Below are 27165 nucleotides of genomic sequence, written 5' to 3' on the forward strand. Positions count from 1 at the left end.
CTACCTCTTACACACTTCCAATGATGAGAAACTCACCCATTTTGTTCATATTTAGAAATCTGACTTGGAAAGTTGCTAGGTTGTAGGTTTTTTTTTTTAAACTACCTTGAGAGATTTACTCTTAATTTTAAAACAAAGGAGGAATCCAAGATTTTTGCATAGTATCAATACATTTACATTAGTGAGGATAGATTATTGGGGTAATGGATATTTAGTTCTAGAAATTAAAGGTTCTGGCTGGTGCCTAAAGAAAACCACCGTGTCCCAAAATTAAAAGGGGTCTGGGAAAAGTATTAGCCACTTGAATTTTTTCCCCAATGCAATTTCTATTTGTGTTCTTGGCATTAATCCTTTCCTCTGTTATTGCCCAAAGTAGAAAGAGACTAATGTCAGCAGTGTTTGAGGTCAAGGGTGCTCATTAGAAAAGGCATTAATTAAGATAAAAGTGAAGAATGAGGTTTGGATGAGGGTGAGTTAGATTTACATATTCATGAGCAAAAGATATTGAGAGTCTTCCTTCCTGAGCAGAGCGAAACAATGTTTTGGAAAACTCTTGATGTATTTTACTGCCAGTATAGCGTGGACAGCTGTGTTCATAAAGTAGAGGAGTAAATAAAGTGATTACTGTGCCCTTCCCTTGACTTGAAATGGTCTTAGAGAATTATGTTTTTGAAGAAGTGCCTTTCTTTAGTCCAAATTCTTGTTTGTTCCCTCGTTTCAAGAATATCTAAATTGTCAATGTTATGATTAGCTTGTTATATACTAGAAAGGTGAGAACTTCTGGGGAAGTAGAGGTTTCAGTTAATGTTTTTCTCTTTATATTAGTGGTGTGGTGTTTTTGCCTTTTTTCATCTCTGTGTTTAATAAAGCTACTTTGCCTTTCTCTGAAACCATTAGATTTTTAAATACTTTGTCCTCAGATAAGGTGCTTTCTATCACCTAAGGTCTCATATAGGTCAAGTTTGCATTAAAATAATATGTATGTACTTGGAAGAATGAGCATCAGGTTTCAAGAAAGTGACACCTCAGTCTTCTCTTGTTAGCTGATTTTCATTTCTGTTATTTGATTTTTCTTACCTCTGGTGAATAAATGCTTTCCCTGTGGCAGTCTGCCACGCACTTGCTGATTTGAATGTAATATTTTTTTAGCCCACTTCGCCTAAGTTTCCAGACGACTTCGATGATGGAGAGCATACAAAGCAGGTAATTTTCTGATACTTTAAATACTGTCTTCACTGTTGGGTTTTAATTACTATTTTTCTTTTTTTTTTTTTTTTTTTTTTTTTCAATTAGTAATCTTCTCCCATTATTCTCTTATGTCCTGGGAATAATGTGGGGGAAAAAAATCAAAAGATAAAGCACTTAAAATGGTACTAGACTTGAAATATATTACAAAAATGCCAAGGATTGGCATAGACAATTAACAGACTACAGGGTTCTTTTGTAAGGTTCATTGTGCTTTTGAAGTACTATTGAGAACCTTACCACAGCTGTTGAAAAAAAGAGAATGCTTTTATAGCTCATTGTTTTAGAGAAAGCTTGGGACTTTAAGGAAAGAAAAATAATTTAAAACTATAATTTTGTTCTCTTTCATGGTTCAAGTAACTCAGATTGTAAAGTGGAAGACTGGACAGTCTGAAGTTACAGTATTTTAAAGCAAAATAATTTCTCCTCCATGCTATAAATATCTGAGTGTGTGTGTGTGTGTGTGTATGTAACTTGTCATAGGTTAATATTGGCATCCAGATAATATGAAAGAATAATAAGTGAATTTATGTATCATACTTCTTGTGTGCATTTCTTCGTAGTTGGTTGTTTGTCTTGGTGAAGCATTTGTGGTTAATACCCTTGTCATATGGATGTTTATTTCTTAAACTGACCTTTCATAACAATTACAGTCATGGTAAAATTCCTTGTTTAAGTAACAGTCATGCTTCACATAACTGTTTAGGTCAGCAAAGGACTGTGTTTATGACTGGGGTCCTGTTAGGATTGTAATGGAGCTGCTCTGGCTGGCGTGGCTCATTGAATTGAGTGCCAGCCTGTGTACCAAAGGGTCACCGGTTCAATTCCCAGTCAGGGCACATGCTTAGATTGCTGGTCAGATCCCCAATGGGGGGCATGCAAGAGTCAACTAGTGAATGTTTCTCTCCCTCTCCTTTCTCCCTCCCTCTCCTCTCTCTAAAATTAAATAAATAAAATCTTTTTTTAAAAAAGATTGTAATAGAGCTGAAAAATTCCTATCACCTAGTGACATCATAGCCACCTTAATGTAGCACAACACAGTACATGTTGTGATGGTGCTGGTGTAAGCAAAACTACTGTGCTGCCAGGCATATAAAACCATAGCAATACAATTACAGTAATAGGCTACCCCACTGAGGTTTGTATAAGTACGCTCTGTGATGTTTCACAGTGACGAAATTGCCTAAGGACTCATTTCTCAGAATATATTCCTATCTTCAAGCAGTGAACCTAGGTAGAACATGGCATTAATTTGCTATTTCTTGCTTATTGATTATGTCTCTGGGTGGACAATTTACTTTTCTAGACTTATTTTCCTCACCTGAAAATTAAAGGGATTAAATACCCTTTATTTATATATCAGTACTAACATCCTGTAACTCGGTAGTGCTTAACATGATGTTTATGGCTAGAGGGACCTGTTCTGCCTCATCAATTGAATTAGTAAAGAACCATTAGAAATACATGAGGTCATGTTTCTACTTATTTTGTTAGCTGTTATCATTTTTGAACTGAGTCATTTCCTGTGTTTCTGGATGTCGTAAGAAAATGTTCATTTCATAGCCTTTTCCTATAACAAAATCAGTCTTACTCAGTATTTCCACAAATTGGTAGCTGTGGTGGCTCAGGAACTTTATTAAACTACAAACATGAGAGAAACTATACAGCCATTTCTTACAACAGTGGTTGTTCTCCATCACAAGTCCTACTAGGTACCCTTGAGCATTTGCATGTGGACTATATGTAATTGACAACAAAACCACCACCATTGCCACTTCCCACACCACATTCATTGCTTTTTATCTGAAATGAGGCAGCACAGACAGTACTTACAGTTGAGTGTAATACAACATTCACCACACACAGAAGTTAAGCGGTATGAATGGTCTGTTTTGCTGAGTAGGCTATTGTTTTTTCAGTTTAATTTGATATGACTTTTCATAAAAGTTGTATCATGTCAGCCCTGGTTGGTGTGGATTGAGCACCAGCCTGCGAACCAACAAGTCACTGGTTTGATTCCCAGTCAGGGCACATGCCTGGGTTGCAGGCCAGGTCCCCAGTTGCGGGTGTGCAAGAGGCGACCACACGTTAATGGTTCTCTCCCACTCTGTCTCCCTTTCTTCCTCTCTCTCTAAAAATAAATAAATGAAATCTTGAAAATAAAAAAGAAGAAGTTGTATCATCTCAATTCCTTTCTTTACATGAAAAGCAATTACTTGTGTTTTTGTTTCAGCCTAAGACTGGGGTAGGAGTTTTTGGGGAGCATATATTAAACATATATATTATAATTAGAAAATGCCTAATGAGATTCATCTAAAAATTGAGATTTTTCTCATCTCAGATATTCCTCTAATTTCTTATAAATCCTTATTATAAATAAAATTAAGAAGTCATTAAGGAACCTTTCAAAGGTTTATATTACCTTCAAATTGTTCCCTGCTTAATGGGATAGTAGCTGTGAAGCTATAGAGTAACATAAATCAAGAGAATTCAAGGGAATGGTATCAATATAGACAATATAAATGGAAAAGAAAGAATAAAAGCAAGATGCTTTACACTGCTTTAAGGTATTTTGTATGCTCACAGTTTTTATACAATATGTTGTTTGTTCAGAAGGCCTAAGTTCTGCTGCTAATTAGTTGTTGAGAATTTTTTGGGTCATTTATGACAATGAAATAAAAAGGGCCTCTGTTTTTTTTGGTTTCTTTTTTTAGAGAGAGAGAGAAAGTAATGGAAAGAGAAACATAGATTTGTTGTTCCATTTATATATGCATTCATTGTTTTTTTTCTTCTATGTGCGCTGACCGGGAATTGAATCTGCTACCTTGGTGTATCTGGATGATGCTCTAACCAACTGAGCTACCCGGCCAGGACCAAAAAGGCCTCTCTCTTTTAAGAAATACTAATATTACATTGCTGCACAACACTATGGCCATCTTGAAGTGCAGGCTGGAAAATGACAAATTCAGAGACATCAGAAATTAAAATGCACCAAATAAGTGCAAGAAGTGCAGTGTTTTTTCTTTGGAACCAACTACTGGCTTGGCAGGAGAATTCCTGAGCATCAGCTGTTGCTCCCCATCACCGGTATGCCTGGGTTTTGTTATAGAAATCTGTCATCTCCTGGCTATTGAACCACGATCCAGCGAAGCGACCCACAGCCACAGAACTGCTCAAGAGTGAGCTGCTGCCCCCGCCCCAGATGGAGGAATCAGAGCTGCACGAGGTGCTACACCACACCCTGGCCAACGTGGACGGGAAGGCCTATCGCACTATGATGGCCCAGATCTTCTCCCAGCGCATCCCCCCCGCCATTGACTACACGTATGACAGCGACATACTGAAGGTGGGCTTAAGCTGGGCTTCAATAGAGTTTAACCTGGTTCACAGAAGGATCAAGTCAATTTATTATTTTTCCTTTAAGGCCTCCAACATAAATTCTTAGTCTGAGGTCTGTGTATGCAGAATGTATGCATATGCATTATTCTGGGAAGAACCACACTTTTAATCACTTACTTGACCCACTCCCTCTCTCTCCACCTAAGAGACTGAAGGAGTGCTTTTAGAAACTGAGCTTTGGCCCAGCTGCCCAGAGCCAAAAACATCCAACCAGCTCAGATACAGATCAGGTAGTCAGTGGCTCCAAGTGCTGGCTGCACATCAGAATCACCTGAGAGGCACTTTGACGCAGATGTCCAGGCCTTCCATCCAGTCTAGTGACAGAATATCCGAGTGTGAGGTACTTCAAGAATCTGTTTAAAAGCTCCCAGGTGGTTTCTGAAGCATAGCCAGGTTTGGGAACCATCAATGTTTTCTTTAAAAAACAACAACAACAACAACAAAAACAAGATATGAAGCAATATAACAGAATTATAGCAAAATGTTAAAATTTCATAAAGTTAGATGGTAAATAACAGATTTTTGTTATATTGTCTGTATATTTCTGCATGCTTAAAATATGATACAATTTGAAAGGAGTAGTAGAGGAAGTAGAGAGATAAGGTTTGTGGAAGATCAATATAGATTTTAGGGGCCAAACAGATTTTGCTGGCTGACAGTATTAGAAATACAGAATTATGGGTGACTGTTTTGTCTTTTTGCTTATCTGTTGCTTCTAAATTTTCTCTGGTGAAATGGTACTGCTTTTCTAATAAGAAACAAGTGAAAAGAACAGCTCCTTACAAATATCTAAATGCCATTTGGCTTCTAAGGGGCCCACTGTGAATTGCCTTAGCATATGGGAGGGAGCCTGAGGCTGTTAGGGGCATGATTGCTTTGAGGTGCCCCGGAGCTCCTGAGGGAGAAAGGCAGATATCATCCTAGTTAAGGGCTTGGACTTTGAACCAGCTGGCCCTTCCCAGGCAGGACACCTTGTGAGACTTGTGGTTTATTCTTCCCTGAATATGTTCAAAAAGGCACTGACTTGCTGAAATCTCTTCTATGATCCTCAGAATAAGCAATGTAATGCTGACTGCAAGCCACGGATTAATATTTTAAGTGATCCCTTTGATTAGGTTTTGATGAAATTTTAATTGGTCGTATTTTAGGGAAGCTTTTCAATCCGTACAGCCAAGATACAGCAGCATGTCTGTGAAACCATCATCCGCATCTTTAAAAGACATGGTATGTTCTTTTTAAAACATGTTATGTTTTCTCAAAAGATGTTTTTTTCACTAAAAAGTACTATTATAAAAAGTAGTTAATAGATTTGGGTGCAATTATATTTTACTTTAAGCTCAGTTACAAGCAACTGACATGTGAAATTTAAGCTTATTTTTACAACTCATCTTGATGAGGAGAAATGGATTTTATTTATGTATTTATTTATTTTTAATCCTCACCAGAGAATGTGCTCATTGATTTTAGAGAGAGAGAAAAGGGGGTGGGAGAGAAAGAGAGAGTAAGAAACATTGATGTGAGAGAGAAACATGGACTGGTTGCCTCCTGTACACACCCCAACTGGGGATTAAACCCACAGCCTAGGTGTATGCCCTGACCAGGAATCAAACCCACAACCTTTTGGTGTATGGGACAATGCTCCAACCAACTGAGCCACCTGACCAGGGCAGGAGAAACATTTTAATATTACAACCTTGCTACTAAAGTACAGCTGGTTTGTAGAGTCAGAAATATGACTAAATTGACAGTTAACCTTAGATGAGCTCTCCATTGAGAATCAACGACAGACTGATGACGATTTCCAGACTGTAGCAGGGGCCGTCACTATCAGGCTTGTGTTCATTTTAACTTGCCTCCTAGGAAGAATGAGAACCTGTGATTAGTTATTTTTTCTAATTTGGTATAGGAGCTGTCCAGTTGTGTACCCCACTACTACTTCCCCGAAATAGGCAAATATATGAGCACAACGAAGCTGCCTTATTCATGGACCACAGCGGGATGCTGGTGATGCTTCCCTTTGATCTACGGGTGAGGCTCACTCTGCTGACGGTTTGGATGCCATGTCTGGTCACAGGGGTGGCACATCTGTTAAAGAATTACCCCCACTAATCTTTTTGTTTTTACTTTTTTGCCTGGACTTATAATCTATATGTAACCCTTAAGGAATATAGTTTTAAGGAAGTTATCAGGGTGAGAGCATTACTGGAGTTTAGTAATCATTTGACCGTGTGTACATCCACCTTGCTAATCACACAAGTACCTTTGGCCCCTAGAAACCAGAACCCTGCTTTGCAGGTGCCATGTCTGTACCTCGATGTTGAGCTCTGCCAATGACCAAAGCAAGTTAACCAGGCCAACTGAGACAACTACGGGAGTTTTTCCCTCTTACTTCCTGGGTAGATCCTCAATAACTTTCTAACATGTTAATGTCTACAACAATTAAATCCTTATAACAGCAAGTGTCTCTGCTAATTGAGTGTGCTGAATTTTGCTCATGCTTGCTTTCTTCCGATCCCCAGGGTTCCAGCAACACTCTTAGCAGTGATTCACTCACATAGTGTTGACTGCTGACAAGCCCGTCTGTAGCACTCACTATACATGCATAAGTCAGACAAGAATTTAATACTCTAAGTACCAAAAGCACTTACAAGTAGGGAAATGAGCAAAGGATATAACCAGGCAATTCTCAAAAGAGAAAATGCCCAGAGCTGTAATTGTTGTCCCCTTTTCCCCCAATTTCGCTCCCCCACCCAACCCACCCCCTCTCCCACAATCATATCCCTCCCCGTTGTCCATGTCCATGAGTCATTTATTCGGGTTCTTTGACTAAACCCTTCCCTTACTTATCCCCCTTCTCTTCCTCTCCCCTCCCCCCTATTGACTGCTATTCTGCTCTTTGTTCTATTTAGTTCCTTTGTTTGTGTTGTTCTTTAGTCTCCTGTATTAGGTGATATCATATGGTATTTTTCATTCTTTGCCTGGCTTATTTCACTAAGCATAATTCTCTCTAGTTCCATCCATGTTGTTGCAAATGGCAGGAGTTCCTTCTTTCTTTCTGCTGTGTAAGTATTCCATTGTGTAAATGTACCACAGTTTTTTGATCCACTCATCTACAGGTGGGCACTTAGGTTGTTTCCAGCACTTAGCTATTGTAAACAGTGCTGCAATGAATATAGGGGTGCATAAGTTCTTTTGAATTGGTGTTTCAAGGTTCTTCGGGTATAATCCTGGCAGTGGAGTTGCTGGTTCAAAAGGCAGTTCCATTTTTAAAAACTGTTACTTAAAAACCAAAAGAAGTATGGTAGTTGGCACATCTTGACATTAACCTTTGAAACTTTATTTCTCAGGTTCCTTTTGCAAGATATGTGGCAAGAAATAATATACTGAATTTAAAACGGTAAGAAACAACAGGGGTTTCATTTGGTGGATGTGGGCAAGAAACCCAGGAAGAATGTTTTATCTTCTGTGATCCTTACACAGTTAAGAATTTGGGATTTAAAGTAGTGAGCTTGGAATAGGGTCAAAAAGCCCAAGCAAAGTAGCGCTTTCTATAAAGTGACGAAGACAGTCAGCCTCCTCTTCAGAAGGAAGGTAGCAAGCAGTTGGGTACGTACCCTGAAGCTCCTGCAGTCTATTCTGTGACTTCTAAACATCCCCAAGCAACATAATTATTTTCTCAAATGGTTGCTTGGAGGAAAACAAAAAACAAAAACAAAAATCTGGCTGTTTTTGATTACGGATGGCCTCTTTTAAAATTTAATTGGAGGTACAAATGGCCAGTGGTCCCTGTGTGAAAACTGCCTACCCAAGTAAGTGAACAAATGCTGTGCGTAGGGAAGAGGAGTAAACGCAGCTGGAGCACTGAACACTGAGGAGCTCCAGGCACTTAGCACTGGGGAGAGGTTTTCTGTACATTCAAATACCACAGGGGACTAACACCAGGGTCTTCATAAATTAGAGCAGTATTGTTGTCAATAGGTGCCCTACTTAAAAGCTCCTTTCCTCAAAAGAAATCAAAGCTTTTTACTTGCTTTTATTCTCAGCTGCAAGTGAACAATTACTAGTCATAGTCCTAAGGTGTGGGTATCGCTGTGTAGAAAGCAAGCACTTAAGGTAAAATTATTTTTGTGTGTAATTTCATCTCTATTTCAGACATTTAATGAAAAAAAATTAAGCCCTATAGTTTAATAATGGGAAAACTGGGAATTGGAACCTAGATCACAAGGCAAGACTGTTCTGGGCAAATCTATCCTTAAGCTTTCTTGGTCATATCACTAATTAATTTTTTCATATTGGTACTTTTCTCTTATTCAACAATTTCTTATGCATTTTTTATTTCAGTAAGCAATGACCTTAAAAATCTGGGTTTCTCTCACCAGATACTGCATAGAACGTGTGTTCAGACCTCGCAAGTTAGACCGATTTCATCCCAAAGAACTTCTGGAGTGTGCATTTGATATTGTCTCCTCTACCACCAACAGCTCTCTGCCCACTGCTGAAATCATCTATACTATTTATGAAATTATCCAAGAGTTTCCAGCACTTCAGGTTCCTTTCCATATTCTAACATTCTGAGGTTATCCCTCCAGAGTCCTTCATCAAACGTGAGGAGGAGTAACCTAGACTACAGAACTTCTCATTGTGTGCTGACTGGGAACCACATTTTACTAAAGTAACTGAGGAGAGTTTGACAGGAACAGGCTGTGTTTTTGTCTGTTCCGTTTTGGTGGAAGGGTGTTGTTTCTCTGCCCATTCTTCCAAAATGCAGGAAATTAGGCTAAGGTTCCTAGGATGCTGTTTTAGCATGTTTATAGCCTCTCCAGAGCCCTTGGTGGCTCCCTCCTACACCGGATCCCTCAGCTCCCCAGCTTCACTTCTCTTCATGTGTGCACGCTCCCCAGCCAGGAGGGACTGCTGCTAGCACAGCAATTTGCTCTCCTCAGGCCTTCCCTCACCATCCCACAGGCCTGCGCTGCTCACTCCCAGTCCCAGTGTTCCTTTGCCTTGAAAGACTTTTCTCTACCCAGCCACGGTTTGGGCCCTTTCTCCCCAGGAAGCCTTTCTGCTCCCCCATTGAGGGACTGGCCACCTTTTCTTTTCACCTCTCACAGCACTCAAGATGAGTGCTTCCTTGAGTTGTATTCGTTGTTAGTTGTTCAGACAGAGTGTGTGCTCTTTCTTTTTTTTTTTTTTTCCAAGTTTTAAGAAAAAAGGTTTACTTAGAAAGGTAGCGGTAGTAGAAGTGAGCCAGCTGGGCTGCATAGGCTCAAGAAACAAGGTACAAAGGGAAGGGGCAAGGCGCGGGTGTGCTCTCAAGCAGAACTCTCCCAGTGTGTGTCCACGTCCCTGCATTCCCTGCTGCACCTGGCCCGGCACACAGCTCACGACTGAATGCTCAGTAACTGGCTTGTGTGGACAAAAGTAGAGATAGCTATTCCACCTGCCTGTGCTTCTAAGTCAGTTACCATTGAACCAGATCCTTTCCCTTTTGAAGTCTATGTGAATTTGCTCAGGCTTTTTAACATAGCTGAAGACCACAGTATCTTTGATATGTGTAATAAAATGTTGAATTATACTCTTTGACTACAACAAATATAAAAAGAATGTATATGAAAAAATAAGCTAGAAAACAATATGCCTAACTTCAGTCTTTCATGTTCAGTCCTCCCATATGTTAGGATGACAAATTGGTGGTAAGATCCTAGTTTTGGTCATGTACTATATTGGTTTTATAATGAAAATAATCTCTCTTTTTTATTGGGGGTGGGGGTATTCTAGGAAAGAAATTACCGTATTTACTTGAACCATACCATGTTATTGAAAGCAATACTCTTACACTGTGGGATCCCAGAAGATAAACTCAGTCAAGTCTACATTATTCTGTATGATGCTGTGGTAAGCATTTAATTACTTTGACTTGATATTGAAGGATAAAAACAGCTCATGAGCATTTTCTTACTAATGTAACCATAACATTGAATTGAGTTTTATCTCCTTCCCTCATCACTGGAAGGTAAAAGAACCAATTCTCTTTGATTCAGTTAATAAGTATTGGTTGAATTTTTATTCTGGACTACGCCTTGTACAACTAGTGACCTCCAGGGTGGTGGTTTTTGTTGGTTGGTTGGTTGGTTGGTTGGTTGTTTTTTTTTTTTTTTTTTTTAGGGTAATTTCTAATTTGAAAAGATCAAACTGTCTTATTTCATTTGTAAGACCATCACGTTCTTCACTAACCTACTTTTAGATGCAAGAAATCAGTCCTGATACTTGTGGGTAATGACTATTGAGCACCTCGCCTAGTGGCAAGCATTATTCTAATCTCTATGTGGATTAACTCTCTCCACCCTCACAAGTGCTGTTGTACTTAATTTATGGAGTCCAAGATAAGGGAGTGTTAATATTGAGAATAAAAGGCTTATGCCCTGCCCTTAATTCTTCCAACCTGCCTGTGCTTATCAGTCATTCAGAGATTTGGACTGGTTGAATTGGTGAAGAGAGGTTTAAATTTCCGTTGGAGCCTTATTTCTACTTCCTTCCTGTGGGAGGGGGGCAGTGGCACCTCCAGTTACTTGTCCTAATTAGCCACATCATAATATTCATTACTCTATAGTATGTGTGCAGAACCTGGAGGGAAAATATTGAAAATTTTAAGTAGTGTGATATTATGAGGCTGGGATGGAGGTGGATGCTTGCTTATCTTTTCTAACTTTCGTTCAAGTTAAATATTGTTTTCATGATAAGAAGCATCTAGGAGATTCCGTAACAGTGTCAGGCAGTCTGCAATTAAGGCAGAAAAAATAGTAGAAGTCCACACTGGCTTATTTTTTATACACCAAAAGGCTTAACAAGCTTTTCTTTCCCCTGGCAGGTATATCTCAAGGACCCTAACATTACTGTTTGTTTCCAGTGGTTCTCTCCTCCCCCAAAAGTGCTGCTGCTCTTTAGCAATGATGTCAGTCAAAGACTGGCAGAAACCCCAGGGATCTTGCAGAGGGGCTTCAGGTCAGCCTTGTTCACATCCCACAGCCATAGCCAAACTGCCACCGTGGGATGAAATGCTGAGCCTGTCAGTATGAGGTTTTTATTAGGGGACACAGATAAGTTGACTCCCTCCCCACGCAGACAGAAACACCCTGGTTCAGCCTGTCCCGCTCTGGGTTGCCTTATCATTCAGCAAGTGCAACTTCCCTTTTTTTAATTCTTTTGTGTCAGGATCTTTCAATTTTAGACCAATATTAGTTATAGTTCTATGTGCATTGGAAAGAACTTATTTTGTAAATCACAGAATTAATCTATCCTTCATAATTAGGAGCAGTTTATCCAAAATAAAATGTGTGCTTGTCACAATTAACCTAAAAATTCTGTCTTGTTCAGGGCCATTTGGTCTTTCTCATTGTTTCCTTTTTCTTCTTCATTAGACAGAAAAGCTGACGAGGAGAGAAGTGGAAGCTAAATTTTGTAATCTGTCTTTGTCTCCGAATAGTGTAAGTACCTCCTCATGGTGTTATTACAGCTCTCCCTGAATTTGCGGCACCAGAAAATATCTCCAAATTCTTGTTGCAGTAAGGCAGTAGCACTTCCTGCCACCACCACACAGACAGTTTCTCCCTTGAGTGTCAGTAGGAACCATGGCAACCTCTGGGATTAAGGGAAGACAGAAAGGAGTGCTGTGATCAAAGAATGCCGCTCCACACTGCTGCTTAATGTGCTGTAATCAGCCTGTTCTTTTTGCATCACATCCCTTGTAGAGGCTATGCTTGGTAGAGCCTCCTGCTGAGCAGACCTGGTACGAGCTATCCTCTTGTGAAATAGATTCTGTAGGACTAGAAAAAGGCACACAGCTCTGCAGATCCATTTGGGTGTCCATCCATTCCATACCCCACCCACGTCACCTGGGTCCTGAATTAAAGCTCTTGCTTCTCTGGTATATTTCCTGCTCCTGAAATCTTGCATTTGATCCCATTGAGTGTGAGGAATATCTCCTGGGGTAACCAGGTTTGTTGTATTCTCTCTATAGGCATCAGACTGGGGCCCAGATCTTTGGCATAGTAGCCCGTACTTAGTTGCTGAAAAGCAGAGGGCAACAGGGATTTCTTACATTTTCCTGAATATTTATATAAGAAGAGAGATTAAAAAAAAAAAACAACTTTCCGTAACCCTTGTAGCCCTTGGACTGACACTCAGTTACATGATCCTGTGGTGATCAGCAGAATTCACATATGGGATAGATTAAAACATGATCATGCACAGGTCAGGCGAGTCACTCGATCTCTTGGACGCATACAGTGTGGCAGGCAGAGTGCTAGGGATGTAATGAGTCTACAGACTGATTTCAATTCTTAATTAGTATTGGCCTTTAAAAATTCATGAAGGGATACAGGCAGTAATGAATCTACCCTCAGCTCTTCAAAACAACTTTCACAGGGCACACATGAACCATAGTTGAAGGATGTCACCTCGCCCTGGCTGGTGTGGCTTAGTGGGTTGAGTGCCAGCCTGCGAACCGAGCTGGTTTGATTCCTGTTAGCACAGGGCACATGCCTGGGTTGTGGGGCCAGGTCCCCTGTTGGAGACCTGCAAGAGACAGCCAATCGATATTTCTCTCCCTCTCTTCCCCTCTCTCTAAAAACAATTTTTTTAAGTCTTAAAAAAAAAGAAGTCATCCATACAGTTTGCAGGCAGGGAAAGTAAACCAGATACATAGCACTGGGAGTTCTAGAAAGTCACCCGAGTTAAAAATGTTAGACATTGGAGGAGATATTGATGATATGCAAGAGATCCAATGGCATAGTATTCGAATGAGCAAAACTATTTACAAATACCCTAGACATGTACACAAAACATACCTATATGCACAAATAGTTCTATGTATATAAATAGCACAAATAATCTGCTCGAGAAACTGCCCGATTCAGTATTTCCCTACCTGAAGGTTCAAACCCAAAACATTCTTTGAACTAATGTCACATTTCAAAAATACTTCACACTTGCACACAAAAACTGCATTGGTTGCTAAAATGTCATCTTTTTGCTAAATCTCTACCCACTGATTATTTGATGATGATAAGCCTTAATTCAAAGTTAATAGTTGGTTAGTTTAAAATGAAACAGTATCTAATACAGGCAATTGGCACTCTTGTTATTTAAAAATGGAACTCTAAGGATATTAAAAAGGGAGTAGAAATATTGCAAAACAATTTCAAATGTATCTGGCCCAGTCTTCTTGTTTTACAAATGAGGTGCTGAGACCCAAAGAGAGACTGTGAGTTCTCCAAAGTGATGTGGAGTTACGTGATGATAGGATTATGTTGACTCAAATGTTTCTGGTTATTTTATTAACCAGAAATTTAATGGAAATTAAACGTTAAAATTTAATTGAGAAGAAATAGTTTTATTAAGAAAAATTAAAATGAGACTATTTAAAAATTAAAATATTTTTAGTAAAGAGATTATAGGAGATTTTAACACTTTGGATTTTTTAAAAATACAGATGATTTATGATTATTATATTAAACTATATTAAGCTGACTCTTAATTCAGCTCTTAGTTTCCAAGTGCCAGTTTAGAGTTGAACCAGGTTCTGCTTGCCTACAGCCTTAAAATAGCTATAAGCTTGTTTCTTAATAATTCCCACTTAAGTTCCTGGTAGTTTTCTCTCTGGTCTTATAATCCCAGTTATTTCCTCTTCACTTGCTCTGTGCCAGTGACTATGCCTGGCCAGCAGAGAGGTCATCACTAGCCCCTGCCCTCTCCTGGGGAGGACACTGTGTACAGCTGGCAAGACCTGGGAGCTAGGAACAAGGTCTGAGCTGGAGAGAAGGAAAGCTCAGGAAGCTGCCTGCAGGAGATGACTTTGAGCTGCATCCCCCAGCTACAAATAGGAATCATTCAAGCCAAGGGAGGAGAGGGGATTTCTGACTGACTTGGTGTGGTGTTACAACAAGTCAGGCTTTGCCTTCCTTTCCCTCTCGGCCCCCCACCCTCTGCATTTGTGTGCCTGTAGTAATGGGAATACATCAGAGTGAGGATGGAAAGGGGAGCAGTACTGGCTTGAGAATACATAATGGAGGCTCTGCTAGAGCCAAGGTCTGCTCTGCTGGGGTCAGCATCAACTGAGTGTTTGTAAAAATGAACTGTGAGGAGGTACCTGAAGCACTTCTGCAAGGTGCCTTAGAGTTGTTGAAAAAGGATAATTCTCATTTGGGATGGTGGTAAAAACTAAAATAACCCTCATCTACAAAATCCTCCTCTTGGAGGTGCAAAGGCTCTCCTGGGTCCCCCTGAGTGTACAAAATGCAGTGCAAAGTAAGCCTTGCCACCGTGGACTGGAAGCTAACTGTGCCCCTTTGCTTTCCAGCTGTGTCGACTCTACAAATTTATTGAGCAGAAGGGAGATTTGCAAGATCTAACACCAGCAATAAATTCATTAATAAAACAGAAAACAGGTGTTGCCCAGTTGGTGAAGTATGGCTTAAAAGATCTGGAGGAAGTTGTTGGACTGTTGAAGAAACTTGGCATAAAGTTACAGGTTTGGCAATTGTTTGATTCTGGCAGTATAGATTTGTAGCATTAATAACAGCACAAGAGGGAAATGGGCTTTATTTTTTATTAATGCTAATAATGTTTTATTTTTCCCGAAAAGCTCTGCTTTCTACACTTTAGAACGTTTGATATTTAGTAATAATTTTGGCTTAAATCAGAATTTCTGTGCAAGCATCACAATTCCTATTGTACAGCAATTCTTACTATGTCAGCCTCAGAGAAGTGGTTATTCTTGAAGAGGGCAGTTTCTCTTACTTGGCGGGCTGTAGTGAAACAGACTTTGTGCCAGACCTTACTGAATATTTGGTTTGCGCTAAATAGAATGTCTGATGCTGTTAATGGAAAACAGTGCCTTTGACACATTTGTGTGGCATTTCACTTGACAGGTCCTGATCAATTTAGGCTTGGTTTACAAAGTGCAGCAGCACAGCGGGATCATCTTCCAGTGTGTGGCGTTCGTCAGAAGGAGGCAAAGGGCTGTATCTGAAATCCTTGCAGCTGGTGGCAGATACGACCTGCTGGTGAGGGCTGGCTCTGGATTTGTGGATCTGTTCTGACTTAATTTTACTTCTTTCTCAACTTGTTATTTTGAAATTTTTCAAGCCTATAGAAAAATTGAACCAGTAGTGTAATTGAATACGTGTATCTTTTATCTAGGAATAGGAATAGAAATGTCTTGTGAACCACACTTGTAATGTTTTTAAATTTTTATTTTAAAATAATTATAGATTTGCAGGAAATTGCGAATACAGTAGTCCCTCTCTATATCGCGGTTCACTTATGGCGGCCTCACTGTAATCGCAGGGTTTTTTTAAATATTATATTTAATTATTACGGATTTTTCGCTATATCGCGGGATTTTGCAGTACTGTATACATATATTGTTAAAGTTACGTAGGTTTAAGAGTGTAGAATATGTTTAAAAACGTTAAGTAGTGTTTATAAAAGTGTGGAAAATGTTAATAAGGGACTGGGAATGGTTTATAAGTGTGTGGGAAGGGTTTATAAAGCCTTAAAATATATATAAATACTAAAATAAATGTAAGGTTCCTACTTTGCAGATTTTCACCTATCACAGGGGGGTCTAGAACGTAATACCCGCGATAAGTGAGGGAATACTGTATAGTACAGAGAGGTTTGTTTACATTTACCCAGTTTCTTCCGGTGGTTATGACTGGCATAACTGTAATAAAATATCAACACCAGGAAATGGACATATGGTTTACTGTATGTGTATAATTCTGTGCCATTTGATCCAAGTCTAGATTCCCGTAACCACCAATGAAGTGTAGAAACTGCATCTGCCTTTATGTCCCTTTACCCCATCCCCCATTTGTAATGTGTTACATTGCATACATTGAAATCCACATCAGACAGTGTTGTGCTTATTACTTTGACTATCAAACTCTGAGAAACTCAAGAGAAGAAGAGAATCTATTGTATTTCCCCAACATTTCTGATTTCTGATGAGAAATCTTAATTATTTTTCCCCTATAGTAATGGTGATTCTCACTCAATGGTTTTAAAGAGTTTTTTTCTTTTCTTTGTCTTTAGTTGGAAGTTTAGTTACGATGTGTCTTGACTGGGACTAGGCAGGTATTGTCTAAGTTTTGTGTTCTGCTGGATTGCCCCTTTTTTGGTCTTTTGGCCAGAAAAAGTAGATTTTCACTGGGGCTTTTTTGTTGTTTCTCTTTGGCATATCTGGTTGCCGGTTTCTCCAGCACCCAATCCAGGATGCATGAGGCAAAAACCAAACCCAGGGAACTAGCCACATGTCACATGGTTCTTGGCCTTCTTTCCACTTCAGAATCTTTTTATGTTTGTTTTATATGTAGTGTCCAGGATTTTGAGCTGGACTTAGCGGGAGGAACAGGGAGAAATGTACTTACCCATCTTTGGTTCAGAACCTATATGTTACATTTTAAATTACCTAGTAATATAAAATAGTAAAAAGAAGCAGGTGGAATTAATGTTAATATATTTCATTTAATACAATATATCCAAAATATTATTTCAACATGTAATCAAATTTTTAAAAATTATTAATGAGCTATTTTACATTCCCTTTATTCTGAATCTTTGCAGTCAGTGTGTATTTTACATACAGCACACTTCAACTCACATCAGCCATATCTCAATGCTCAAGCCATGTGTGGCTAGTGGCTGCCATATTGAACAGTGCAGTTCTAGATGTAACATTTTCCTAAGTTTGCACGTGTGCTTGCTTCTGTCTCTTGCCACATACACACATTTTTGTTGAACCCTTTGACAATCAGTTGCTGAGATTTCATGCCCTTTAAGCATTGATTTGCCTATAATTGCAATTTCTTTTCTATTTCATGACCAGAGCTGTGTGTTTTTTTCTGCAGATTCCCCAGTTTAGAGGACCACAGGCTCTGGGGCCAGTTCCCACTGCCATTGGGGTCAGTATAGCCATAGACAAGATATCTGCTGCTGTCCTCAACATGGAAGAACCTGTAAGTTTTGCCTTTTCTTTCCAGTGTGCCTTGAGTTGTCTTGTATTTTGTAGTCATTTGCATGGAGCCCCAGATGTGGAAGTGATAGACTAGGATTTGGGAGACTATCTTTGCCATGATAGACAAACCCAAAACTTGGTGTGAATCCTCGCATTTCAGCTCTGAGGCTCTCGCTGGGGGACCTCAGACAATCCACTCTTCCTTTTCTAGCCTCACTCTCATCTGTAATGAACTATGTAAGTATGAGATGTTATAGTTGTTAGCAGATTCATGTTAAAGACCCTCGTTCAGAAATCCTCCTGCATTCTACAGAGCTAAAAAAGGTTCTTTTTCTATTGTGTTTTGAGCAAGATTAATTTTCCCAAAGGAAAAGTACCTTTCTGATTAATGGCTTAGAGTAATTGAAATAATTTCTATCTTCAAAAGACTAACATTAAAGTTTTTTTTATTATGCTATTTTTTTTTTTAACTATAATTTTGAAGTAAAGGCTTCTGCACATAGGTTGCTGTACAGAATTTCAGAATGCCTATCTTCACATGAGTGCTTCCTCCCTCCTGGTATTGGTCCCACCTATGTGCCAGTAGTCCAGCTCTTCCAAATGTCATCACTCTGTTTCTGAGTTACAGGTTACAATAAGCTCTTGTGACCTCCTGGTTGTAAGTGTTGGCCAGATGTCCATGTCCAGGGCCATCAACATAACCCAGAAGCTTTGGACAGCAGGAATCACAGCAGAAATCATGTTTGACTGGTCACAGGTAATGAGACAAAAAGCTCCAGTGAATGGAGTGCAAATAGTCATGGCTTCCAAGGTACATTATTCTGTACCACTTTAGGTTCTCAAATTCTATCTCTGATTACAGTTGCTTCCTGTATTATCTTCTGATTGCAGTAGTAACGAATCACCACACACTTAGCAGTTAAAAACAACCCAAGTTTATTAACTTAGTACATTTCTGGATTTCAGAAGCCTGAAATGAGTATTAACAAGACTCAACCCAAGATGTCGATAGGGTTATTCCTTCTGAAGGCTTTGTGGGGAGAGTCCCTTTCCTTCCTTTTCCAGCTCTTAGAGGCTTCCTACATTCTTTGGCTCGTGGCCCCATCCTCCATCTTCAAACTTGGCAGTGTAGCATTGTCTTTCCGGTCTACCTCTCTTAACTTTGACCCTCCTGTCTCCTCCTTACAAGGACCCTTGTGATTACATTGGGCTCACCCACATAATCCAGGATAAACTCCCTGTCTCAACATCCTCAACTTTATCACATGTGCAAAGTCCCTTGTACCATATAAGATAATAAATTCACAGGTCCCGGGGATTAGGACGTGGACATCTTTGCAGTCCGTTATCCAGCCTAGCACACTTCTCAGAGGCATTCTGTATTCAGTGTGTTTTTGGTTTTATGTCCTCAGACCTCCCATAGCTGACTGAACCCCTGCCTACCCTTTAAAATATGGTGCCTCTAAATAACCACAAGCAGACCACAGAAGGGGTTGCACCCCTAAGTGGTCATAAAGTTGTATACATATTTACCCACATTCAAGGTACCCCAGACCCTGAAAAGATAGATGCCTGGGGAAACAGAACCCCGACCTCCTTCCTGCTCCTTTCAGATCACCTGACAAGTTGTTTCTGAAGCTGCCGCTGTCCATTTTTGTGTTATATAAAAATTACATCAGAGGTAGGCTGAGTGATAATTTTTAATCATTTGACAGAGCAGTATCCTCTTCCATATGTTAATTTGCTTCATAAATTGTTAGAGAAGTACTCTGTCTTACAGTAAACTATAAGCCCAATAATGGTGACTTCAGGCCTGCACAGTGATATCCCCTTGCAGGCTTCTCTGATGTTCTTTGCATTATCATTCAGTTCTACTTTCCACCTGCCACTATTTGTTCCCTTGCTTTTCTCAAAGGCCTTTCGTGTGTGTGTGTGTGTGTATGTGTGTGTGTTTGTTATAATTACTGGCACCATCCATCAAGATTTGAAGCTTCTGGGCGGTTGAGGAGAGGTGGAACAGTGTATAGGTGGATAAATGGTGATGGAAAGAGACTTGTCTTGGGGTGGTAGACACACAATACAATGTACAGGTGATGTGTTGTGGAATTGTGCACCTGAAACCTGTATAATTTTGTTAACCAGTGTCACCCCAATAAATTCAATTAGAAGGAAAGGGGGAAAAAAAACACTGGAAGCTCCTGAAAACCTCTTACTGTGTCCTGCCACATTGATCGCCCATGGCCCCTTAGAACAATAGTGAAAGTAATGAAAGCAAAAGAGGTCTTAGTCTTCCTTTGACTTCTGTACACTTCTTGCTTAATATTTATAATCCCTGAAGTCAGCATGTACATTTTGAGAGTACAGCTGAACACAGTGTTTTCTTTATTTTTAATTCCTTGAAGCTGCTCCAGGTGCTCTGTGTTTATTTCATACACTGTTTATTTGTTTCAGTCCCAGGAGGAATTACAGGAATACTGCAGACATCATGAAATCACCTATGTGGCCCTCGTCTCAGATAAAGAAGGGAGCCATGTCAAGGTAAAGACCAGAGGAAATCTTTCACAATTCAACAGATTTTCAAAATTTGGTGTTAACTATGGAACACCCAACTTCCCACTTGCATGTAGGTGTTTTTGCTCTCCCTCTGAATTGCTGGGCTTGTTATTGGAGAGAATATAAAGTAAGGAAGAGAGGATATGAACACTTCCTCAGAGCTTAAAAAAAATAACGGCTGCTGTAGTTCTTTCCTACTTTTTTCTCTTTCGCTTTTTTTTTGTTTGTTTGTTTTTGTTTTTTTTTTTCATCTAAGAAAACTTTTAAAATAATTAGAGCTGATAACTGCTGACTGACATATCCTCTGGCTGCTTACTTACCAGTTTTACTGTTGCATTTAACTGAAAATGCTCAGAACTATACACCCTCATAATCTTTATTTTTGTTTTTAAAGGAAAAAAATCAAAATTAACATTTTTCTCCTTGTTTTTCTCTTAAAATGTCTTTGTCTAGTCTTAATATGAAGGTAATATTGGCTTCATAAAATGAATTGGACAGTGTTCTCTCCTTTTTTCTGGGAAATTTTATTAAGAATTGGTATTATTTCATCCTCATATATTTGGTAGAATTCACCAGTAAAGTCACGTGGGCTTAGATATAGAACTGTTCACATTGCCTTTTTCTTCAGGAGCAAGTTTTGGTAGAATGTTTCCATTTCATGTATGTTTTCAGATATTCCCTGTTCTTTCACTGTCTGTAGGATCTGTAGTTGTATCCCTCTTTCATTCCTGAATTGGTAATTCATGTCTTCCATCTTTTTATTTCCTGATCGGCCTAACTAGAGGTTTATCAATTTTGTCTTTTCAGAGAACCAGCTTTTGGTGTCTGAGTTTTCTGTTCTTTGTTTGTTTTCTGTTTTATTGATGTCTGTTCCTTATTATATTTTTTATTCTGCTAATTTTGGATTTAGTTTATTCTTTTTAGTTTATTCTCAGACAGAACTTTAGATCAGGGCTTAACAAACTACAACCAGCAGGCCAAATCTGGCCCACAGACTATTTTTGTATGGCCTGTGAGCTACAAACATTTTATGCTCTTTGTTTTTAAAAAAGAAGAAGAAGAAAAAGAATGTGTGACAGAGACAGTGTGTGGCCTGCAAAATCTAAAATGTTTATTATCTGGCCCTTTACATGACAAAAAAAAAAATGCTGGCTACCTGGGTTAGATCACAGTTTATAGATTCTCTTCTTTTCTAAGCATAAGCATTTAATGCTGTCAATTTCACTCTTAAGTACTATACTAGTTGCATACCACTCATTTTTTATATAGTACTTTTATTTTCATTCCATTCAGAATATTTTCTAATTTCCTTGATGATTTCTTCTTTTATCCATAGGTTATTTAGAAGTATGTGTGTTTTAATTTCCAAATATTTGGGTATTTTCTAGATATCTTTCTTTAATGGTTTCTAGTTTAATTCCTCTGTGGCCAAAGATCATGCTCTGTGTGATTTCAATACTTTTATTGAGACAGGATTTAAAGTCCAAAATATGGTCTGTTATTGTAAATGTTTCATGTGCACTTGAAAAGAATGTGTATTCTACATTATTAGGAGGAATGTTTAATAACATCAATTTGCTCATGTTAGTTATACCATTGCTTCAATCTTCTATATCTTTACTAACTTGTCTTTTTGTTCTATCAGTTACTGAGGAACATTAATCTCCAGCTATAATCGTGGATCTATTTATTTCTTCTTGTAGTTCTATCCTTTTGCCTCATGTATTTTGAAACTGCAGGGGTTTTGTAGTATGGAATGGAGCGAGGGAAAACTAAAGACAGGAATAGCAGAGCAAAGAATACTGCACTATCCCAAACCAAGGCTGAGTGCTGGCCAGGCGAGTGAAGATGAAAGGGCAGGAACCATAAAAGCAGGGTGACAGGACTTGGGTTTGGAAAGGAGAGGGAGGAGTTGTAGAAGCCTTGACAACTGACCAGAGGACATTAAGGGGGAAGAATGTGTGAAAGAATGAAATGAAATAGGAGCTGGTTTGTCTTGGCCTTTTTTTTTTTTTTAATTCTGTCATCCGTGATAAGCTATTTTAGTCTAGACTTGGTTTCTCAGCAGCCACACTTTGAGATCCTGGGCCAGATAATTCTTTGTGGGGCTGCTGTCTTGTGCATTATATGCTTGTTAATAGGGTGCCTAGTTTCTATTCACTAGATGCTGCCACAGCTGCTACAACCAAAAATGTCTCTGAACGTGACCAGATGTTCTGTGGGAAACAAAATCGCCCACAGTTCGGACACCAACCTAACTTCTTGCCTTGTCTTACTGTAGTATTCTAATTTAGCCTTTTGGCTTCTGAAATGGTGGGTCTGTTTCATTCTTTTTAAGGTTAAATCTTTTGAGAAGGAAAGGCAAACAGAGAAACGTGTGCTGGAGTCTGATCTCGTGGACCATGTTGTACAGAAACTGAGGACTAAAGTCAGTGATGAGAGGACTATCAGGTAACCTTAATAAACAAAAGCCCAGAAAATCAGCCACAACTTCCTATATAGAACATATGCACATTTACTTTAAAAGTCAATTTGACCTTTTTTGGAAATAAAGATATGGTCTGTATTACTTTCAGTGACCCTTTCTATTACTTCTGAATAGCTCAGCAGTTTAATTATATGACCCCCTGTGTAAGACTAGTCATCTTACTTTCAACATTTGTTCTTCAGAACTTGTCAAAGAATATTTTATCATTTTGAAAGGCTTACGCTGCCAAACTATCTGCCATTATCTTATTTGGTCTGTTAATCAGTGAATTTTGGTAGTGTTTTGTCAATGTATTTGAAAGGTCTAATATGTTCTGGGAAGAGATCTCATATACTCATGATGGGAATGTAAATTGGTTCAACTTTCTGGATAAGAATTTAATAAGTTTTAAAATTCTTAAAACTAAAAAAATAAAATGACCCCAAATTCCACTTTCAGGAATTTATAGTGAAAATTATTACACAGGGGTAGATAGGTACGCAGATGTCTATCAAGGCATTGTGTATAATAGCAGTTCTCAAACTTTTTGGTCTCAGAACTCCTTTATAACCCTTAAAAATTGAGGACCCTGAAGAGCTTTGTTTATGTGGGTTATATCTATCAATAATTTGTGTCAGAAATTAAAATGTAAACATTTTAAAATACTGATTTTAAAATGACAGTAATAAACCCATTACATGCTAACCTAAACAACATTTTTAATGGAAAATAACTGTATTCTCCAAAACAAAATAAATTTAGTAAGATGTGTGGCACTGTTTCACACTTTTGCAAATACTGTTAATGCATTATTTTACATCTTTTTAAAATCTTTAATGCCTTAATAGAAGAACCTAGATTATCATACCTGCTCTGCATTCAGTATGTTGATACCACACATCATGTAGTTTCTGGAAAATTCCATTACGCATCATGAGAGAATGAGAATAAAAAGGATAATTAATATTTTAGGATTATTGTGAAAATAGTTTTTACCTTGCAAACCCCTTATGAAAGGATCTCATAAGGACCACACTTTGAGAATCTTTCACGTAATTATAATATTCGTTGGTAGAAGATTGTTTGAATTATGATACTGTGAAATACTGTACAGCCTTTAGTTCTAGTAAAACCGAGTTTATTGACATGAAAGGATGTCCACAGATAGAATATGCGATATGATTCTTTTTTTTTTTTTTTAATTGATTTGAGAGAGTGAGATCGAGCTGTTGCTTCACCCATTTATGTTTCACTGGTTGCTTCCTGTATGTGCCCTGACCAGAGATCGAACCTGCAACACTGATATATTAGGACAACGCTCTAACCAGCTGAGCCACCTGGCCAGGGCCTGATCTTATTTTTGTCTTAATGATAATACATAACCCAAACAGATAAAAATGTCTAGGATGATGTACCACATTTTTAACTTGTAGTTTCTGGTTATTGGGATTATAAGGTTTTAATTTTCTTTCCTTCTTTTTTTACTTTTATTTTTCCTTATTAAGGTCTTAATTTTCTTTAAGCTGTTCTATATTTTGTTACTCATATATATATTCATAATCAGAAAATATACCCTACCCTTTTCAGCTTACATCAGTGTTCTCAACCAGCAGCAGTTTTGCCCTCCAAGGCACATTTGGCAATGTTTGCAGACATTTTTGGTTGTTACAACTGGGGGTGCTACTGGGATCTAATAGAGACCATGGATGCTGCTAAACATTCTACAGTGCACAGGACTGACCACCCACCCCCAACAAGGAATTATCTGGTCCAAAATGTCAGTAGTGCTAAGACTGAGAAATCCTGGCTTATATAAAATAAATGGTTTTGCTTTCTTCTCCCTCTCTGGCTCCACCCCTCCCAACCTACTTGCACAAATTCATCATCAGGCTTTTTCTGAGGGAATATGTTTTTGAAGTAACCAAGTATTAGGATTATCAATCCAAATCAAAGACAGCGATTTAGAGGAGAAAACAAAGAAGTCAACTTTTAGTGAGTCCATGAGCATTATTAAGACACTTCATAGGCCAGATGAGATTTAGTTTTAGCAAGAAATGTTTAAAATCTTTCCTTCCATATGATTATTTCCTTGTTTTCCCAAGATAGAGTGCTATTGTGTCTCTCAAAGGCTATAAATTAATTCACAGTCTTTGAAAGAACATTCATTCCCAGCTTTTGAAAGAATCTCCTTATTTACTAAATGGTCTCCTGTGGGTGATTGCCAAGGTTGCTGCCATAATGGAGGCGGGGCCTGCTGTTACTAATGTTTCCTTGTATTGTGAGGGGAGGGAAAAGAACACCCATTCTATTTCATTGAAATTAGCTTCTTACATTAAGCCAGGATTTCACACCCACGTGAATAAACCAGAATGTGTCTTTAGGCATGTGTTCATTTGAAATGACATCCTTTATAGTTTTTACCTGCTCTTGACTAAAAGCATAATTAAGTGCAAATTTGTTGTTTTTGTTTTTCCTTCACTAATAACCAACTTTATTAAATACTTTTATATTTAATAGAAAAAATTGGTTCACTGTAAGTAATCTGTGCTGCTTTTGCTTATTGACTGTTTTCTAATTGTTTTTGTTTGGTTGTTTTTAGAGAAGCTTCCGATAATCTTGCAGTACAAAATCTGAAGGGATCATTTTCTAATGCTTCAGGTATAATTACTAATTATAATCTAAGTATAATAATGCTTTTATGTGTGTGCGTTTGCGGTCAGCACTTATGACTGTGGCTAACTCCTTATTGCATCAAATATATATATTTAAAATAACATATATGCAATTATTTGTACCAAATGGAATTTATCCCAGTGTTTTGAAACTCACATCCTAGGGAATGATCAAATGACAACTGAGCATTTGGTGACTTCTGATCCTGGTATTCTTTGTTTTACTGACTTATTTTTACAAGTAGTTTAACCTTTTTTCAAGTTAATTTATGGTACAGATGTATTAAATGTGAATAATTTTCCTGGAAAATTGAAGAAAAGTATTTTAAATCCCTTGAAGAAAGACTATATACATTTTATTTTCATGAAAGCTAAGCGGTCCTAGTTATGCCTTTAGTTTCATCGCATGTATCTTAAAAAAGAAATGCCCTAATTAAGTCCACAAGAATATATATTCGGCTTTTAACAGACTCTGGTCTTTTTGGTTCATTTCTGTTGGCACTGACTCTCTGCCACCATCAAATTTCAAGTACTTGGAGGAATTAAAGGAAGTATTAGTTTCAGAGATGTTTGATTTTCTTCTTAGGTTCATGAGGTTTTGGTGACTCATATTGCCTACCTATGCTTTTGTCACCTCCCACTCCCACCTGAGCAGAGAAGGCTGCTGGGTGTTGGGGTTCTGGGTTCTCCCTGGGCAAGTGCAGGCAGTTGCAGAGAGAGGAAACAAGCCTCCAACATAATCTAGCCCATAAAATCACCCCAGAGTGGGTTCTGTTATTATTCTGCCCTCTCAGTGGTGTGTTACAGAGCATAGGACCAGAGAAGGCCATGAATTCTGAAACTCTTGTTTCAGGTCTGTTTGAGATCCACGGAGCAGCTGTTGTTCCCACTGTGAGTGTGATAGCCCCCGAGAAGCTGTCAGCCAGCACTAGGCGGCGGTATGAAACTCAGGTACATGGCATTTTCCAAGGCTTTCTAATGTGAGCTACAGAGAAGGGAGAAAAACGCAATTAAATATATTTAATATAAGTGTTAGAGTGCTACAGACCTATGGGAGAGGGACAGAGATCAGTGTTGGCTTCACGGAGGCAGTGCCTGAAATAAGCAGGGAGGAAAGGTTAGGGTATTCCAAATGGGAGGGACAGGGGCAAGGCGGGATGGACAGTGCTAATGAGCAGTCGGGACACTGCCCTCACTTGGGAAGAGAGTGAGTGTTAGAGAGCAGTCATTTTTTAGAAATGTTATTAGACTGAAATACAAAAGATCAGGTTACCTAATTTTTGTAAGCTCTACGAGCTGTTTGTCATCAGGATTTTGTTGGAAACTCATTTTTCGTATCTTTCTACCAATTTCAGTTCCATATTTTCATTGCTGTCACCTTCCCCTTTTTCCAAATTTAGCTTAATTCTTAAATCTCCCTGCTTCCTTGTGCACTGTTTCACTGCACTGAGCTTTTACTGGGTGTCATTTCAAAATTATAAACAAATAAGCAACTAGGTGGATTATTAAACAAATTGTAAAGAAAGGCTATGAAATCTCATTTCTCCTGAGATCATAATAGGATACACATACATCTTCTGAGGTGGATTAAGAGCAAGTCCCGGGATAATATTTGGGATCCCTTCTGGCTTTGGTTCGTCATCTGTGATTGTTTCCTAGAATAGACATAAAATGACAAGAAAAATGGCTTGGTTTGACAGGTTCTGAATTCCAACATGATTTCTTCTTGTTAGGTACAAACCCGACTTCAGACTTCCCTTGCCAACTTACATCAGAAAAGCAGTGAAATTGAAATTTTGGCTGTAAGTTGC

General features: G+C 38.6%; 1 protein-coding gene across 1 annotated transcript in view; it reads left to right on the plus strand.

Annotated features, from left to right (window-relative positions):
- The window catches only part of EIF2AK4 (eukaryotic translation initiation factor 2 alpha kinase 4), a 92284-nt gene that overhangs the window by 61917 nt on the left and 3202 nt on the right, over positions 1-27165 (plus strand). Inside the window, exons 20-36 of the mRNA XM_090270397.1 lie at positions 1150-1203; positions 4355-4591; positions 5793-5868; positions 6551-6672; positions 7992-8041; positions 9024-9192; positions 10423-10539; positions 12063-12128; positions 15002-15172; positions 15573-15707; positions 17556-17663; positions 18291-18419; positions 20114-20200; positions 22554-22666; positions 25282-25340; positions 26208-26305; positions 27088-27156. Of these exons, the coding sequence (XP_090126523.1) occupies positions 1150-1203; positions 4355-4591; positions 5793-5868; positions 6551-6672; positions 7992-8041; positions 9024-9192; positions 10423-10539; positions 12063-12128; positions 15002-15172; positions 15573-15707; positions 17556-17663; positions 18291-18419; positions 20114-20200; positions 22554-22666; positions 25282-25340; positions 26208-26305; positions 27088-27156 (1860 nt within the window). The remainder of the gene's footprint in view (positions 1-1149; positions 1204-4354; positions 4592-5792; positions 5869-6550; positions 6673-7991; positions 8042-9023; positions 9193-10422; positions 10540-12062; positions 12129-15001; positions 15173-15572; positions 15708-17555; positions 17664-18290; positions 18420-20113; positions 20201-22553; positions 22667-25281; positions 25341-26207; positions 26306-27087; positions 27157-27165) is intronic.

Source organism: Furipterus horrens, unplaced genomic scaffold (assembly GCF_987537825.1).
Source record: "Furipterus horrens unplaced genomic scaffold, mFurHor1.1.pri manual_scaffold_3, whole genome shotgun sequence".
Lineage (NCBI taxonomy): Eukaryota > Metazoa > Chordata > Mammalia > Chiroptera > Furipteridae > Furipterus > Furipterus horrens.